This window comes from Ostrea edulis, chromosome 6 (genome assembly GCF_947568905.1).
Source record: "Ostrea edulis chromosome 6, xbOstEdul1.1, whole genome shotgun sequence".
NCBI classification, from domain to species: domain Eukaryota; kingdom Metazoa; phylum Mollusca; class Bivalvia; order Ostreida; family Ostreidae; genus Ostrea; species Ostrea edulis.
Window position 1 is genome coordinate 3,183,717 of NC_079169.1, and position 17,913 is coordinate 3,201,629.

At 34.0% G+C, this 17,913-nt stretch overlaps 1 protein-coding gene across 6 annotated transcripts in view; it reads right to left on the minus strand.

Annotated features, from left to right (window-relative positions):
- Window positions 1-17,134, minus strand: part of LOC130047059 (multiple epidermal growth factor-like domains protein 10) — a 72,359-nt gene extending 55,225 nt beyond the window's left edge. For 2 of the 6 annotated variants that reach the window (XM_056141253.1, XM_056141252.1), the window contains exons 1-9: window positions 16,975-17,112; window positions 16,740-16,792; window positions 15,687-15,812; window positions 13,153-13,186; window positions 12,929-12,987; window positions 12,125-12,250; window positions 4,001-4,135; window positions 3,568-3,679; window positions 2,351-2,391 (exon numbers count right to left, since the gene is read on the minus strand). In XM_056141253.1, coding sequence (XP_055997228.1) covers window positions 2,351-2,391; window positions 3,568-3,679; window positions 4,001-4,135; window positions 12,125-12,250; window positions 12,929-12,987; window positions 13,153-13,186; window positions 15,687-15,812; window positions 16,740-16,792; window positions 16,975-17,078 — 790 coding nt within the window. In that variant the 5' untranslated portion in view covers window positions 17,079-17,112. Of the gene's footprint in view, window positions 1-2,350; window positions 2,392-3,567; window positions 3,680-4,000; window positions 4,136-12,124; window positions 12,251-12,928; window positions 12,988-13,152; window positions 13,187-15,686; window positions 15,813-16,739; window positions 16,793-16,974 lie in introns of all 6 variants that reach the window. The other 4 variants (XM_056141257.1, XM_056141256.1, XM_056141255.1 and 1 more) reach the window with 3 other exon arrangements.
- Window positions 17,135-17,913: the final 779 nt, after the last annotated feature.

Sequence of the window (17,913 nt, forward strand, 5' to 3'; positions counted from 1 at the left end):
TACAGTGTACGCAATTTGCTACACTCGCAGTGTCTGATAAAATATTCCATCCATTTCTAACACATGTATGTAATCCCTTGCCAAAATTAATGTCACTTCAAAATTAGGACATTTCTATATTTGACCAGTACTTTCGTGCGAAACTGTCCCTTACTACCATGAAACTTATATTTTGCTTTAAAACATAAACCAATAATTCTTAATTGTGATTTTTCATCTTTAAAAGGGGTGTCGAAATCCCAAACTTTAGTGAAAAGTTCTTAGTTATCTTCCACTAATGACATTCTACTGGTAAATCCAGATTGGAAGGATACTGATGTGGAGGACACAGGGACACATGATCCAAGAACTGTGGCATTTAATTCGGAGCGACAACCTGGCATGCAATTGGTATTACTCTTTTGAGGTTGAATATAGGGTTAAATCCGTTTACATTTGGTTTACATTCAAATAAATCCAGATAATACATTCACAAATGGAATCATGGAGTTATGGTACACAGTTATGTGTGTACAATTTTACTGTTTATCGTTGCATTATTTATGTTACTAGGTATCACATACATACAAAAAAGAGACAAAACACGAACAATCATTAGCCTGTTTCTAATTATAAGGTATGACAAGTTTTCTAAATGCTGACAAATAAGGTATGATGGTCATTACTGATTTTATTTGCAATTTCTTTTCAGATAAGGGAATCGATTATTCATAGAGCTGCAGGTTTTATGAAGCTGTTTTTGACAGAAGATTTGGTTTTTGTCAACCATTATGCTGAGGTGGTCATATTAAACAGGAAGGATTGTCATGTGCTTTATAAGGAAGTTTGCAGCCTCTCACTGAAGAGGAATTCTACACGCATTACTAGTTTTTAAGTACCGATATTGTGACAGTGATTTCCAGTTTAAAACGAATAATAAAATGCATTATAACAAGATTACCTTTACCAAAGTTAATCTGGATATGCATCTAACACATTTATCAAATGTGTACTACAATTCCTCTGATAAAATTTAATAAGTAATTAAACGCATAATTTGCAGAAGGCCTTGATTATAGAAAACATTTACATAGCCAAATGGGTATTCAAAAGCTCTGACAATACATTATTATTTGGGGCTAAGTATTAAGATATACTTTTTCTTCAGATAATTGGGCTTTATATTACACATGTCTGTTGTTAAGTTCCAGTCGATAGACATATATTGGTCAATGCATGCCCCTATTGGAACAACCCAGTATCAATAATTATGTCTAGAAATCGGTTTTAAGAGGTTGAATATATGTAGAGCATTTTTGTTAAATATGAAGCAAGTACATTTAATTTAGTGATTGAAAGTAAGTAATTGAACATTCGAATACATTGAACTTGGGGGAGGAAAAACGGGTAGTACTTTTTAATAACATTTTATATGGTGTTGTTGCTTAGTAACCACATACATTTGAATGCAAAAAAGTTAAATCATTTTAGATTAAACAGTAAAGATCTCTGTTTTAATATTGCAAAATCTATTCTATTTAGGGTGATATAATGACAAAACGTCATATTTCTAGAAAATGATGTATATATATATATATATATATATATATATATATATATATATATATATATAGTACGAAGTTTCCATTTTATGACATTTGACCTCAATTTTCTTCACAATATTTTTGTCAAAAACCTTTGAAAAAGATTAAGATCTAGTTAAAGATATTTTTTTTAAATAATGTGGCATCATGCATTGTAACTATGTTTGAATTCTGTCAAATGGATACAGAAAGACTAATTATGGTCAAAATTGTACTATGCGTGTTGTTACTTAGCAATCAAAAATAGTTGTTAGTCAATGAAATTGATTAATTTGATTTTGATTTGTTTTGTGGTATTTTAAAAGACACATCAGCTGATACATTTAGACTCTAATCTAGTGAGATGGGTCTAAATATACATATTTCGGGGGGGGGGGTGTAAAATAGGGCACTTATATGACCTTTGACCCCGTAGACCTCTTTGAAGTCATGGAATACCATGGCAAACTTTTTAAAAAAATATATCCTCTGTCCACGTCCTAAGAACATCATATGTCGTATGCCTACCCCAAATTGTGATGCATGCAGATTAAATCGATTTTAAAATAATGTTATTTTGTCTTTAAAAACCTTTAGAATGTGCCGGTAGAGAAAGGGTTAAGTATATAATATTATATAGATACGTATTTCTAATCACATAAAGATACGTAACCTCTGGTATCCACTTAAGCAGACATATTTATCTAAAATGGTATCCTATAAAAATAGAGGTAGAACAATATGGTATATATGTCTGTTGAAGAAGTTTAATTATGAAAAAGTTTTACCTTGCATGGTAACATCCATCGTTGTAGTCGATTTCCGTTTCCTGTATATTTCAAATTTCAAAGATAAATTTACTAACATGTACAAATAGCCAAGTAATGTATACCATCAAAAGAATACTTCATTCGGTGCCAGAAGTACATTTTAAAACCATTGTTTAAGGGTTATATGTAGAATGCTTGATTCAGCATAGTATCAATATATGCCTTTATATCAATGCCTATTAACACATGTTTTCTATTTTGTATCGCTTACAGGGGTTTTGATATTGATCACTGCTCCCATTTTTCACCTTTCACGTTTTAGATTCAATTGTTCTGCGTATGATTAGTTTTTACATCGAAGCAGGCTACTGACAAAGAAGTTGATAATACAGGGGTTCCAACAGTCTCGTTTAAAACCAGCGTTTCGCAAATTCTATGGTCGTTATAACGATCTAGTTTGCTAGTACAGCTTATCATTTGGTTCAAATACTACCTGACATGTGTCATGCAGATCGTTATGCCGTTCGTGGCACACTGATTTTGACTACGGATAACTCCGTTTACCTGATCAAGATATAGGGCTCACGGCGGATGTGACCGGTCGACAGGGGATGCTTATTCCTCCTAGGCACCTGATCCCACCTCTGGTATATCCAGGGATCCGTGTTTGTCCAACTCTCTATTTCGTATTGCTAATAGAAGCTATGAGATTGATCACTGTTCGTTATATTCACCTTTCATTCAACTTTAAACGTGTTTTGTTTTCATTTTCATAAGTCCCTATGTTAATCAGACTGACAAAGATTAACGACAGGTTTGCGACTAAGGCATGAGCTTTACTTTACAGTCTCAAAATACGTGTAATTCTTAAAACCTTCCAAAATGAAAAAAAAAATCAAAATCATTATCAAAAATGACACTTTCCTTTAATGTTTATATGCATTGTATACTGTTATCAAGTCAAAATAATGTTTAATGTTGAATCCTCCAATGAGTTGCATATGAAAACATATCATCCTGCTATCATTGGATGTCCTTGTCATATATGGTTATTTATGTTTTGAAGATGCTATGAATTAGATTATCCGCTTTCTGTCACTGAAAAATTATAAAGTTATCTCTTTCATGCTTTCTTTGACTGGAAATTTATAAATTTACCTCTTTGATGCTTTATCCGCTGGACATTCATATATTTACTTTTTTAAATCAATTGTATATAAATAAGGTATACTTACCAGCTGCACACTAAATACGTTAAAAACCAAAATGCTGAAGTTCCAGTGATTGATCCCACGACCTCAAAAGTTAAATGCTTTGTCCTGATTTCCTGACTCTGATTATGCACATCTATAGTGTGTTTTGGGAAACATAAGGTATCATGTATGTATATTTTGATTTTAGATTTCCCTTGTCTGTGCAAACACTTCAGATATGTTCTTAATAATTTTCTTTCTACTGTTGTAGAATTTAGATATGCATGCTTTATGCTGTCTTATATCTTACAGTAATTCCATTGACTCTATATAAAAATTCATCCTATATCAAATGAATATCGTAAAATCTACTAGACTTCTGAATGTCCCAGATCACTCCCACTGCACAATTTCATTGACATCAAATCATGCTGGATTTATCCTACTTTAAATAATGTGATATGCATACAGCTACCTTTAATCTTGCAACCCAAAATATTGTCACACCAATGCGTATCACTGCTACAGTTACACTCTTCTTTACATTTATAGCCAAAGAATCCAAAAGAACACGGCTGACTGCAGTTTTCTCCAAACGATCCTATGCAGTCTGAAAATCAATACAAGAATTATTATTTGTATTTATCATAGTAAACCATTGACAACCTTAACGCCTTTCACTTAGAGATATTATTTTTGCCATATCAGTACGAATATTGAGCATTTCATGATATCGTCGAGAAGAACAATATTTCAGGAGGGTATTTTTGAAAAAAAATCTTATAAAGTATATTTGTATCTCCACATATAATTATTAATATTTGAAAAGAAAAGATTGCTTGCAGTTTTATTTATCACATTTTAATACTTTAATAATCCACTAATTTTATCATTTCATAACGGCTCATTTCATAGGGTTCACGACGGGTGTTACCGGTCGAGGGGATGATTACTCCTCCTAGGTACCTGATTCCACCTCTAATGTGCCCAAGTGTCCAACGATCTATATTGTATTGGAATTATGAGATTGATCTTTGTTCGTTATCTTTACCTTTCACCTTCTACTTGAGATGAAAAATTCACTGTATCTGGCCTTCATCACGACAGTTAGATATATCGACATTTTATCTCTTACACATAACAATTTTCACTCATATGCCGCTTCAATATAGCCCTGTGAACGGTGAGATAAAAGACACCACAGAGTCCTCCATATCTGCTTCTTATTTATTGTAATGGTAAACTAACAACTCAGACATATACATCCTCTTATAAGCAATACAAAATAGAGAGTCGAAAACACATGGACCACTGGTCACACCAGGGTGAGGTGAGGTGCCAAGGAGGAGTAAGCATCCCTTGTCGACCGGTTACATCCTCCCTGAGCCCCATATCTTCATCAGGTAAATTGAGAAATCCGTGGTCAAAATCAATGTGTCAAAAAGAATGGCATATCAATCGGTATGAAACACGTCAAACAGCGGTTAACACAATCAAGGTAGTACTGGCAAACTGTAAAGAGTTGGCTCTTACAATTTTAACGTGAATTTTTAGAGGTATAACCTCTAATGACTGAATCTATCTATGATGGAAGACATTAATTTTGTGCAATCTAATCATGTTATGTGTGCTGCTACTGGTTCGTTACATAGGCAAAGTGAAAGTAGACAAACACGTGTAAAGTATATTAAACTTCTTAAATTTTCACTATGTCTTTTGTCGAAATACTTGTACATATGATGTGGCCTTCAATTGGACATTTAGATATATCGATGACGTTTTGTCTATTAACAATAATAGCTTTCATTCATATGTCGATTTGATATATCCCTGTGAGCTCGAAATAAAGGACACCACAGATTCGTCCACTTCTGCTTCATACTTGGATAATTTATTTAAAGTAGACATTAACGGCAAACTGACAACTCAACTGTATGACAAACGGGATGATTTCAGCTTCTCCATCGTCAACTGCCAATATTTATGTAACGATATTCCATTATCACCTGCATATGGTGTTTATATATCTCAACTGATTCGATATGCAAAGGCTTGTTCTGCGAATAGTCAGTTTTTAAATCGAGATAAGCTACTGACAAACAAATTGATGGTACGGGGGTTTCAACAGTCTCGATTGAAGTCAGCATTTCGCAAATTCTAAGGTCGTTATAACGATCTAGTTCGTCAATACAACCTCGGATGGGTTAAATGCTGTCTGACGTGTTTCATACCGATTGTTAAGCCGTTGTTGGCACACTGATTTTGACTACGGATAACTCCGTTTATCTGATCAGGATATAGGGCTCACGACGGGTGTGACCGGTCAACGGGCCTTCTTGGCACCTGATCCAACCGCTGGTGTGTCCAGGGATCCGTGTTTGCCCAACTATCTATTTTGCATTGCTTACAGGAGTTATGAGATTGATCACTGTTCCTTATCTTCACCTTCCATATGTATAATATACTCGATGTTTTAATCCTGTTACGTTTCTATAGCTATTTTACCTTTTTATTCTAAACACATATTGTAAGCTGCAGACGTTTTATTTTTATCACAATAATGACACAATGTATTATGATGAGCTATTTCCGATTTACGTCTTTGATCCGCCAAACTATTCTTGCATTTGTTGTTTAGAAAGAAGAATGAATTTTAAGTTAATCGATTGACTATGCAGTTACGAATGAATTAAACCTATATCATTTTGATATGTTTTATGAACTTAATGTAATGTTTCCTTAGTCTTAGTTATTGGAACTATTTTCCGTTGATTTCCATCGTTCTGTTTATCAGTTGATTTAGAACGGCCTCCGTTGGATTGTAATGGACCGTTGAGTAACCGTACTATAGTTTTGGTGTCATAAGTTGCATAGCCAAGTAGCGCTATTCCGTTACACATTCATAGAATTTGCAAAATAGTGACATTAAACGTAAATGTTGAAAGCAATACGAGCTGTAACTGACTGCAAATCAAATGAAAAATAAAAGAACAAATATCTAACATATTGGTAATTAAATATAAAAAACAATTCATAGAATCAGGGTGAATCTGAAACAATAAACCCGTCAAGTCAGCAGAAAATATCTATTCATGAATCATTGTAATTCCTACTCGTAATCTCGATGTGAATTGACCTCGGAGGTCAACAGTTCGGGGAAAAGGAAGAGAGGCACTGAGCACGTGTCAGAGTTTTAAACAATTGAAAAGAAAATTTAATAACAAACTTTCATATGAGTGGCACATTTGCGTGATCATTATTATTTTTTTTTTTTACATTTAGAGTACTTCTTGTCATTCATGAAATGATGTAATATTCTAAAACAAAAGAAACGTCTGTTACACCCCAAATCGTCGTTCGACATCCCAAATCGTCACCCCGGCGACAATTCAGGACAAGATTGCACTATTATTAGAAGCGACGATTTGCGATGTACTATTGTACACCCCAAATCGTCGCCCGTCCTAAATCGTCGCCCGCAAATATTCTATTGACGTTTTAAGGATAGATTACTCAGAAGTTAATTTATTGTACACCCTCTTATATGGGGATACATATGTTTCACTTGGTATATTTGTCTGTCTATCTGCATCCATATATCTAGTGTTTGTCGACCTATTGGACTGCCATTTTCTATGTAGATTACATGTGACCCTCTAGCATGTCTAGCCAAAAATGAGAATTCTGGAATGAGAGTTTAAAGCGCCGCGAGCTGTGCACAATTTTCAGCAACTTTACAATATCTCTGATGTTTACGAACCACATGAAATATATTGATCGTGAGCTCAAATCACTATGAATTGTAATCACGGGGAACTATTTTCGACTGTCACTCTGGTGTTTGTAGACAGATTGAGGTAACATTTTATATATAAGTTATACGAGACTACGCACACAGTTTTTATTGATCTGTTTCTTTGCTTGTTTGTTCATTTACATATTTAGAGAGAGGGGGAACAGCGCAAAGAGTTAAACAAACAAAAATATTGAGAAATAATGAGAATGGGTGGGCGTTTCTCGTGGTTTACACGAGTGTCCAAACGGGGGTTAACAGGCGTAATCAAACATAATCTGAGGTCATCAACATATCTGCGGTGTACAAGACCTAACAACCTCATATTCAGCAGAAGGACCTTACAATAAAAGGAAAAACGATTTATTGTCGGACGTATTCTCTCTCTCTCTCTCTCTCTCTCTCTCTCTCTCTCTCTCTCTCTCTCTCTCTCTGCCTCAGCAACCCGATTATGCTGGGCAATCATCGTTCTAATGCCCTTCTATAAGATGCAATGGCGGTTTATACGAAACGTTCATTGTAGGTATGCGTTCAAACAATACTCCCTTGTTTATTTTCCTGAATTTTTCTTGAGGTCTTCGGGATTATATTACATGTAGTTATACCGATAGGTGATATTTAGTGAATAAATGAATAGATGAAAAAACTACCGTCAGTTACAGCTTGCATTGTTTTGAAACCCCTGTTACAACAACTTGATTTTCAGTAGCCTGCCTCGATTTAGAATTGATCATACGCAGAACAATCTCTTGCGTATCGAATCACTTAAGAGATTTAAACACCATATACAAGTAGTAATGGAATATTGTTTCATAAATATGGAAAGTTGGCAATACAGCTAAATCATCCTACGAGTCATAAAGTTGAGTTATTAGTTTGTCGTTGATATCTATTTTCAATAAGATATACAAGACTTTAATTACTGTATTTTTTTTATGGAATTCTTCCGTCTCCTTAAATGTAGACAATATTCAAGTTGAAAGTGAAATAAAATGAATTTAGCAAAATATGCTTTTCCTTCATCGAAAAGAGACATGAATAAAACTTATTTAAACAACCGTGGATTTCGTGGCATGATTCAGTTGGCAAACAGTCACATTTATTTCTACATCCATGTCCATAATATCCATCCTGGCAGGTTATATTACAGTGCAATCCAAATGAACCTAGACATACTGTTTACACATAAATGATACATTTTAGATATCTTAATACATAATAACTTTATATAGTTCAATCCCTAAACTCAGGTAAAAATTATTAATGTAATAAAGCTCAGGTGAGTTAACAAAATAACAGATCAGAGAAGTCATATGGAAATGTGTTGACACAATATAGAACTGCTAACACAGTGGAGAAGTGTTAACACAATACAAGTGTAAAACGAATAAAGAACATGTTACAACGTTAGGGAGATTTAATGCATTTAAATAGTTCCAACACAATAGACAAGTGTTTGCAAAATAGCGAGATACCTTAAGACATAACTAAGTGCACACGTAATAAACGGAATAGAGAGGTTTTTTTTTAGAATAATGGAGACGTTCACATACATTCTTCTTTTAATTTTTGGCTGAGAGTTTTATATCGTTTATAATGATGCATGGATGCGTTGTAAAAAAAATTGTTTTCGGTTTTATTCCACATTTTTGATCGTATACAATATGCATTTAAATTACTTAATTTTGAAACAGAAAATCTGAAATAACAAAACGCAACATTGTTATACAACCTTTTAGAAAATGTTGATGACGATTCCGTCCTAACCAAAACTCAAGATGTAATAAAGCGAATTTCAGAAAATATCCTACTACAGGTACATTTACACATAAAACCGCTGTAATAGCAACGAATACGTACGTTCACATTTTCCTGAAACATTTCTGTAACCAGAGCAAAATTTCGGCTTCCCTGTCAATCTTGCGTATCAAAAGATATTTTATTATTAACGTGTCATGAAACCGGTGTATGTTTTAACAATTAGGCATAACTGCCTGTAGCCTTCAACTCGACAGTTAGATATATCGACCTTTTATCTCTTAAACATAACCATTTTCACTCACATGCCCCTTCAATATAGCCCTGTGAACGGTGAGATAAAACACAATACAGAGTCATCAACATCTGTTTCATATTTATTGTAATGGTAAATTAACAACTCAGACATATACATCCTCCTATAAGCAATACAAAATAGAGAGTCGAAAAAAATCCGGACCACTGGACACAACAGAGGTGGGGTCAGGTGCTTAGGAGTAGACATCCCCTGTCAACGAGTCTCACCCTCCCTGAGCCCCATTTTTCATCAGGTAAATTGAGTAATCCGTAGTCAAAATCAGTATGCCAAGAAGAACGGCTTATCAATCCTTATGAAACACGTCAGACAACGGTTAACTCAATGATAGGTAGTATTGGCAAACTGTAAAGAGTTGGCTGTTACAATTTTAATGTGAATTGTTTAGAAGTACAACCTCTAATGAGTGAATATATTTATGACGGAAGTCCATAATGTTGAGCAATCTAAGCAAGTTATATGTGCTACTATTGTTTCGTTACGTAGGCAAATTCAAAGTAGACAAACATGTGTGAAGTATAATAAACTTCCTAAATTTTCACTATGTCTTTTGTCGAAATACTTGTACATATGTTGTTACATCAGTACAATGTACTCGATGTTTAATTCCGTTGTGTTTCTATCGCTATTTAACCTTTTTCTTGTATACACATGCTGTAAGCTGCAGACGTTTTATTTTTATCACAATAATGGCGCAATGCATTATAAAGAGCTATTTTCGATTTACGTCTTGATCCGCCAAACTATTCTTCCATTTGTTGGTTAGAGAGAAGAATGAATTTTAAGGTAATGAATTGGTTATGTAGTTACGAATTAATTAAACTTATATCATTTTAATATGTGTTATGAACTTAACGTAATTTTTCTTTAGTCTTAGTTATTGGAACTATTTTCCGTTGATATCCATCGTTCTTTTTATCATTTGATTTAGAACGGATGCCTTTGGATTGAAACGGACCGTTGAGTAATGGTACTACATTTGTGGTGTAATAAATGGGATAGTCAAGTAGCGCTATCCCGTTACACAATCATAGAATTTGCGAAATGGTGACATTAAACGAGAATGTTGAAAGGAATACGAGCTGTAACCGATAGTAAATCAATTGAAAAATAAAAGAACAAATATTTAACATATTTGAAATTAAATATAAAAAAATCATGAATTCAGTGTGAATCCGAAACAATAAACCCATCAAGTTAGCAGAAATGTCAATTCATGAATCATTGTCATATTGTCAGTGATTCTTCCTCGTAATCTCCGATGTGCATTGACCTCGGAGGTTACCAGTTCGGAAAAAAAGGAAGAGAGGCACTAAGCACGTGTCAGATTTATAAACAATTTAATAGAAAATTCAATATCGAAATTTTATTTGAGTGGCACTTTTCCGAAATCATTACATTTAGAGTACTTTCCGTTATTCATGAAACGATGTAATATTCTAAAACAAAACAAACGTGTAGTTACACACGTCAATTTCCGTCTTTGTAAATAATCTCAGTCTTAGCAACCCGAATATGCTTGTCAATCATCGTTCTATTGCCCCTGTATACGATGCAGTAGCGGTTTATACAAAACGCTCATTCTAGGCATACTTATTACAATATTATCTTGTTTAATTTGCTGCATTTTTCTTGAGATCTTCGGGGACTATATTGTTATACCAATAGGTGATATTTAGTCCATAATTGAATGGATGGAAAATACCGTCAGTTACACCTTGCATCGCCTTGAAACCCATGTTACATTAATTTGCTTTTCATTGGCGTGCTTCGATTTAGAATTGATTATGCACAGAACAAGCTATTTCGTATCGAATCAGTTGATATATTTAAACAACATATGCAGATAATAATGGAATATTGTTTCATCAATATGGGAAATTGGCGATAAGGCTAAATCATCCTATGTATAATGAAGTTGAGTTATTAGTTTGCCATTGATATCTATTTTCAATAAGATATGCAAGACTTTAATTACTGTGTTTTGTTTCTATGGATTTTTTCCGTCTCCTAAAAATGTAGATATGTCACAGCCTTCAAGTTGAAAGTGAAATAAAATGAATTTAGCAAAATACACTTTTTCCTGCATTGAAAATAGACCCAGTAGCTAAGTACTTCGTTACTACCTTGAAAATACGGATGTATATTTAATTGCTGTTATAAAATTTATAAATTCAGGATTATCTCCCTCATGCATAGCTCTTATCCTTGGACGAATTTGGCTCCACTTTTTTGGCACGCTGTTTTTTGGCTATATTTAGCTCTAAAACTTCATAGTTATTTCGGATTTCAAACATTTCGGTTGAGCATCACTGAAGAGACATTATTTGTCGAAATGCGCATCTGGTGCATCAAAATTGGTACCGTATAAGTTTTACATTATGACCCCTGGATCGAGTTCTCTGCTGGTGGACTGTTAGTCCCCTGAGGTCTCTACAGCCCAGTAGCTAAGTACTTCGTTACTACCTTGAAAATACGGATGTATATTTAATTGCTGTTATAAAATTTAGAAATTCAGGATTATCTCCCTCATGCATAGCTCTTATCCTTGGACGAATTTGACTCCACTTTTTTGGCACGCTGTTTTTGGCTATATTTAGCTCTAAAACTTCATAGCTATTTCGGATTTCAAACATTTCGGTTGAGCATCACTGAAGAGACATTATTTGTCGAAATGCGCATCTGGTGCATCAAAATTAGTACCGTATAAGTTTTACATGCATAAAACTTACCCAAACAACCATGAATTTCGTGACATGATTCAGTTGGCAAACAGTCACATTTATTTCTACATCCATGTCCATAATATCCATCAGGGCAGGTTATATTACAGTCAAATCCAAATGAACCTAGACATGCTGTTTATACATAAATGATATATTTTAGATATCTTAATACATTATAACTTTATATAGTTCATCGAATAAACTCAGGTAAAAACTATTAATGTAATAAAGTTCAGGTGAGTTTAAAACAAAATAACACATCAGAGAATTCATATGGAAATGTGTTGACACTATATAGAACTGCTAACACAGTGAGGAAGTGTTAACACAATACAAGTGTAAAACCAATAAAGAACATGTTACAACAATAGGGAAGATTTAATGCATTTAAATAGTTCCAACACAATAGACAAGCGTTTGCACAATAGCGAGATACCTTAAGGCATAACTAAGTGCAAACGTAATAAATGGAATAGAGAGGTTTTTTAGAATAATGGAGACGTTCACATACATCTTTCTTTTATTTTTTGGTTGAGATTTTTATATCGTTTCACGCGTGGATGCGTTGTAAAAAATGTTATCGGTTTCATGGCGCATTTTTGATCATATACAATATGCATTTAAATTACTCAATTTTGAAACAGAAAATCTGAAATAACAAAACGCAACTTTGTTATACAACTGTTTAGAAAATGTTGATGACGATGCCACCCTAACCAAAACTCAAGATGTAATACAACAAATTTCAGAAAATATCCTACTACAGGTACAATTACACATAAAACAGCTGTAATAAATACGAATACATACGTTCACATCTTCCTGAAACATTTCTGTAATCAGAGCAACATCTCAGCTTCCCTGTCAATCTTGCGTATGAAAAGACATTTTATTATTAACGTGTCATGAAACCGGTATATATTTTAACAATTCCTAAAATGGCTTAGTGTATCTACATGTATTTGATTAGAATACAATTATAATATCACATGTCTTTTACAAAATATAATAAGTATTATTTAATTGCTACTTACTCATCATAACAATCGCCGTGTCCTGTTCTATTTGCTGCAAGGATGAAAAATCCTTTTATGCACAAATAAAAATACCATGTCTTTCAAAATTTCTTCACATAAATTTTCATAAAAATAACTGGCAAAATATTTCCCAAGTAATATTTCCCCGTGCTTGTTACAAATATTTCCTTTTATGTCATATGGGAAAAAAATCTGGTATCAGTTCATAAATCAGTACTCTGGTGAGCCCAGGGGTAAGCGTTTGCCCAACTATCTATAATGCATTGCTTATAGGAGTTATGAGATTGATCTCTGTTTGTTATCTTCACCTTTCAGCTTCTACTTGAGAAGAAAAAATAACTGTCTGTAGCCTTCAACTCGACAGTTAGATATATCGACGTTTTATCTCTTAAACATAACCATTTTCACTCACATGCCGCTTCAATATAGCACAGTGAACGGTGGGATAAAAGACAACACTGAGCCATCAACATCTGCTTCATATTTATTGTAATGGTAAACTAACAACTCAGACGTATACATACTCATATAAGCAATACAAAATAGAGAGTCAAAAACATATGGACCACTGGACACAACAGAGGTGGGGTCAGGTGCCTATGAGTAAACATCTCCTGTCAACCAGTCACCCTCCCTGAGCCCCATTTTTTCATCAGGTAAATTGAGTAATCCGTAGTCAAAATCAGTATACCAAGAAGAACGGCTTGACAATCGGTAGGAAACACGTCAGACAGCGGTTAACTCAATGATAGGTAGTATTGGCAAACTGTAAAGATTTGGCTGTTACAATTTTAATGTGAATTGTTTAGAATCACAGCCTCTAATGAGGGAAGATATTTATGATAGAAGTCAATAATGTTGAGCAATCTAATCATGTTATGTGTGCTACTATTGTTTCGTTACGTAGGCAAATTCAAAGTAGACAAACATGTGTGAAGTATAATAAACTTCCTAAATTTTCACTATGTCTTTTGTAGAAATCCTTGTACATGTGTTGTTACATAACTACAATCTACTCGATGTTTTAATCCCGTTGCGTATCTATCGCTATTTTTCTTGTATAAGCATGCTGTAAGCTGCAGCCGTTTTATTTTTATCACAATCATGCCGCAATGCATTATGAAGAGCTATTTCCGATTTATGTTTTAATCCGCCAAACTATTCTTCCATTTGTTGGTTAGAGAGAAGAATGAATTTTAAGGTAATGAATTGGTTATGTAGTTACGAATTAATTAAACTTATATCATTTTAATATGTTTTATGGACTTAACGTAATGTTTCTTTAGTCTTAGTTATTGGAACTATTTTCCGTTGATTTCCATCGTTCTGTTTATCATTTGATTTAGAACGGATGACTTTGGATTGAAACGGACCGTTGAGTAATGGTACTACATTTTTGGTGTAATAAATGGGATAGTCAAGTAGCGCTATCCCGTTACACAATCATAGAATTTGCGAAATGGTGACATTAAACGAGAATGTTGAAAGGAATACGAGCTGTAACCGACGGTAAATCAATTGAAAAATAAAAGAACAAATATTTAACATATTTGAAATTAAATATAAAAAAATCATAAATTCAGTGTGAATCCGAAACAATAAACCCATCAAGTTAGCAGAAAATGTCAAATCATGAATCATTGTCATATTGTCAGTGATTCTTCCTCGTAATCTCCGATGTGCATTGACCTCGGAGGTCACCAGTTCGGAAAAAAGGAAGAGAGGCACTAAGCACGTGTCGGATTTATAAACAATTTAATAGAAAATTCAATATCGAAATTTTATTTGAGTGGCACTTTTCCGAAATCATTATATTTAGAGTACTTTCCGTTATTCATGAAACGATGTAATATTCTAAAACAAAACAAACGTGTAGTTACACACGTCAATTTCCGTCTTTGTAAATAATCTCAGTCTCAGCAACCCGAATATGCTTGTCAATCATCGTTCTAATGTCCCTGTATACGATGCAATGGCGGTTTATACGAAACGCTCATTCTAGGCATACTCCCAAACAATATTACCTTGTTTATTTTGCTGCATTTTTCTTGAGATCTTGGGGAACTATATTGTTATACCAATAGGTGATATTTAGTCCATAATTGAATGGATGGAAAATACCGTCAGTTACACCTTGTATTACCTTGAAACCCTGTTACATTAATTTGCTTTTCAGTAGCCTGCTTCGATTTAGAATTGATTATACACAGAACAAGCTATTTCGTATCGAATCAGTTGAGATATTTAAACAACATATGCAGGTAATAATGGAATATTGTTTCATCAATATGGGAAATTGGCGATAAGGCTAAATCATCCTATGTATAATGAAGTTGAGTCATTAATTTGTCATTGATATCTATTTTCAATAAGATATGCAAGACTTTAATTACTGTATTTTGTTTCTATGGAATTATTCCGTCTCCTAAAAATGTAGATATGTCACAGCTTTCAAGTTGAAAGTGAAATAAAATGAATTTAGCAAAATAGCGCTTTTTCCTGCATTGAAACTAGACATGCATAAAACTTACTTAAACAACCGTGGATTTCGTGACATGGTTCAGTTGGCAAACAGTCACATTTATTTCTACATCCATGTCCATAATATCCATTCGGGCAGTTTTTTTCACAGGCCTCTCCAAATGAACCCAGACATGCTGTTTAGAAATTATTAATATATTTTAGATATCTTAATACACACTAACTTTATATAGTTCATCCCCTAAACTCAAGCAAAAACTATTAATGTAATAAAGCTGAGGTGAGTTAAAAACAAAAGAACACATCAGGGAATTCGTATGGAAATGGGTTGACACTATATAGAACTCCTAACACAGTAGAGAACTGCTAACACAGTGGAGAAGTATTAACAAAATACAAATGTAAAACCAATAAAGAACAACTTACAACAATAGGGAAGATTTAATGGGTTTAAATAGTTCCAACACAATAGACAAGTGTTTGCACAATAGAAATAAATGTTAAGATAATGAATAAGTGCAAATGTAATAAACGGAATAGAGACGTTTTAGAATAATGGAGACGTTCACGTACACTTTTCTTTTTATTATTGGTTGAGAATTTTATATCGTGTAACGCGTGGATGCGTTGTAAAAACTTTTTGTTATCGGTTTTATTGCACAATTTTGACCATACACAATAGGTTTTAAAGTACTAAAATTCAACAGGAAATCTTAAATAACAAAATGCAACTTTCCTTTCATGCAAGGTGAAGATAACGAACAGTGATCAATCTCATAACTCCTACAAGCAATACAAAATAGATAGTTGGGCAAACACTGACCCCTGGACACACCAGAGGTGGGATGAGGTGCGTAGGAGGAGTAAGCATCCCCTGTTGACCGGTCACACCCGCCGTGAGCCCCATATACAATGCGTAATCATTCCCGTTATAAAAGCTATAATCATGTATATATAGTAATGTGTTAAATTGCTATATAGCTTTTTAGAAAATGTTGTTGATCTAAAACTCAAGATGCAATTCAACGAATTTCAGACAATCTCCTACTACATGTACAATTACACACGAATTTCCAATGACTGTAATAACAACGAATACGTACGTTCACATCTTCCTGAAACATTTCTGTAATCCGCACAACATTTTACCTTCCCTCTATATGAAAAGACACTTTATTAACAATGTGTCATGAAACCGATGTATACATATCATAATGTATTATCATAAAACCGGTATATATTATCACAATTCATAAAATGTCGTGGTGTATCTACCTGCATTTAATCAGAATACAATTATCGTATGTTTATTATAGATTATGTCCAAATGCTACTTACTCATTGTTACAAAGGCCGATATCTGTTTGATTTGCTGTAAGGCTGAAAACTCCTTTTATACACAAATAAAAATGCCATATCTTTAAAAACTTCATCACATACATTTTCAAACTGTCAAAATATTTCCCACGCAATGCTTCCCCGTGCTTTTTTCAAATATTTCCTTTTATACAACATATTTCCTGGCGTGAGTTCATAAATCAGTAATTTCCTGTAGTACCCCCAACGTATCTAAGTTGATGGATCTGTCACTTCCTGAACGGTTGGTAGTGAGCTCGATTTTTGGTAGTATCATACCTAGAAATTCGGGTGTGACCGGTCGGCAGGGTGTGTCTATTCCTACTAAGCACCCAATCCCACCTCTGGTATGTCCAGTGATCTGTGTTTGTCCATCTCTTTATTTGGTATTCCTTATAGGAGTTATGAGATTGATCACTTTTCGCTATCTTCACCTTTCATATAAATTCTTTTTCTGAATTGGACAAAAGAGGCGTGTAATGAATTTCATTGCAAGCTTAAAAACCAAGATCGTAAGAGCTGAAAGCTACAATATATTGTAATTGGTGGCATTTTCCAGCGTGAGGATGTGTTTTTCAGGAGGTTTGTTTCACTTTTACATATAGGTACGTCAACAAGCGATAAAGTCCACATGTACATCATATTCGCTTAAAAGATTAAAAATTTGTTCCTTTGAAAGTTGAAATAGGACTGCATGATTGACTGATTGAAGGGTGTTTTAAGTCCCTCTCGAGAATGTTTCACTCATTTGCAGGCGTCACCACTGCCAGTGAAGGGATGCAAAATTTAGGCCTATGCTGAGCGATTACGGACATTGAGCAGGGAAGGATCTTTATCTTGCCACACCTGCTGTGACACGGGACCTCGGTTTTTCCAGTCTTATCCAATTTATCCCATTTAGTTGCCTCTTTCGCCAAGCAA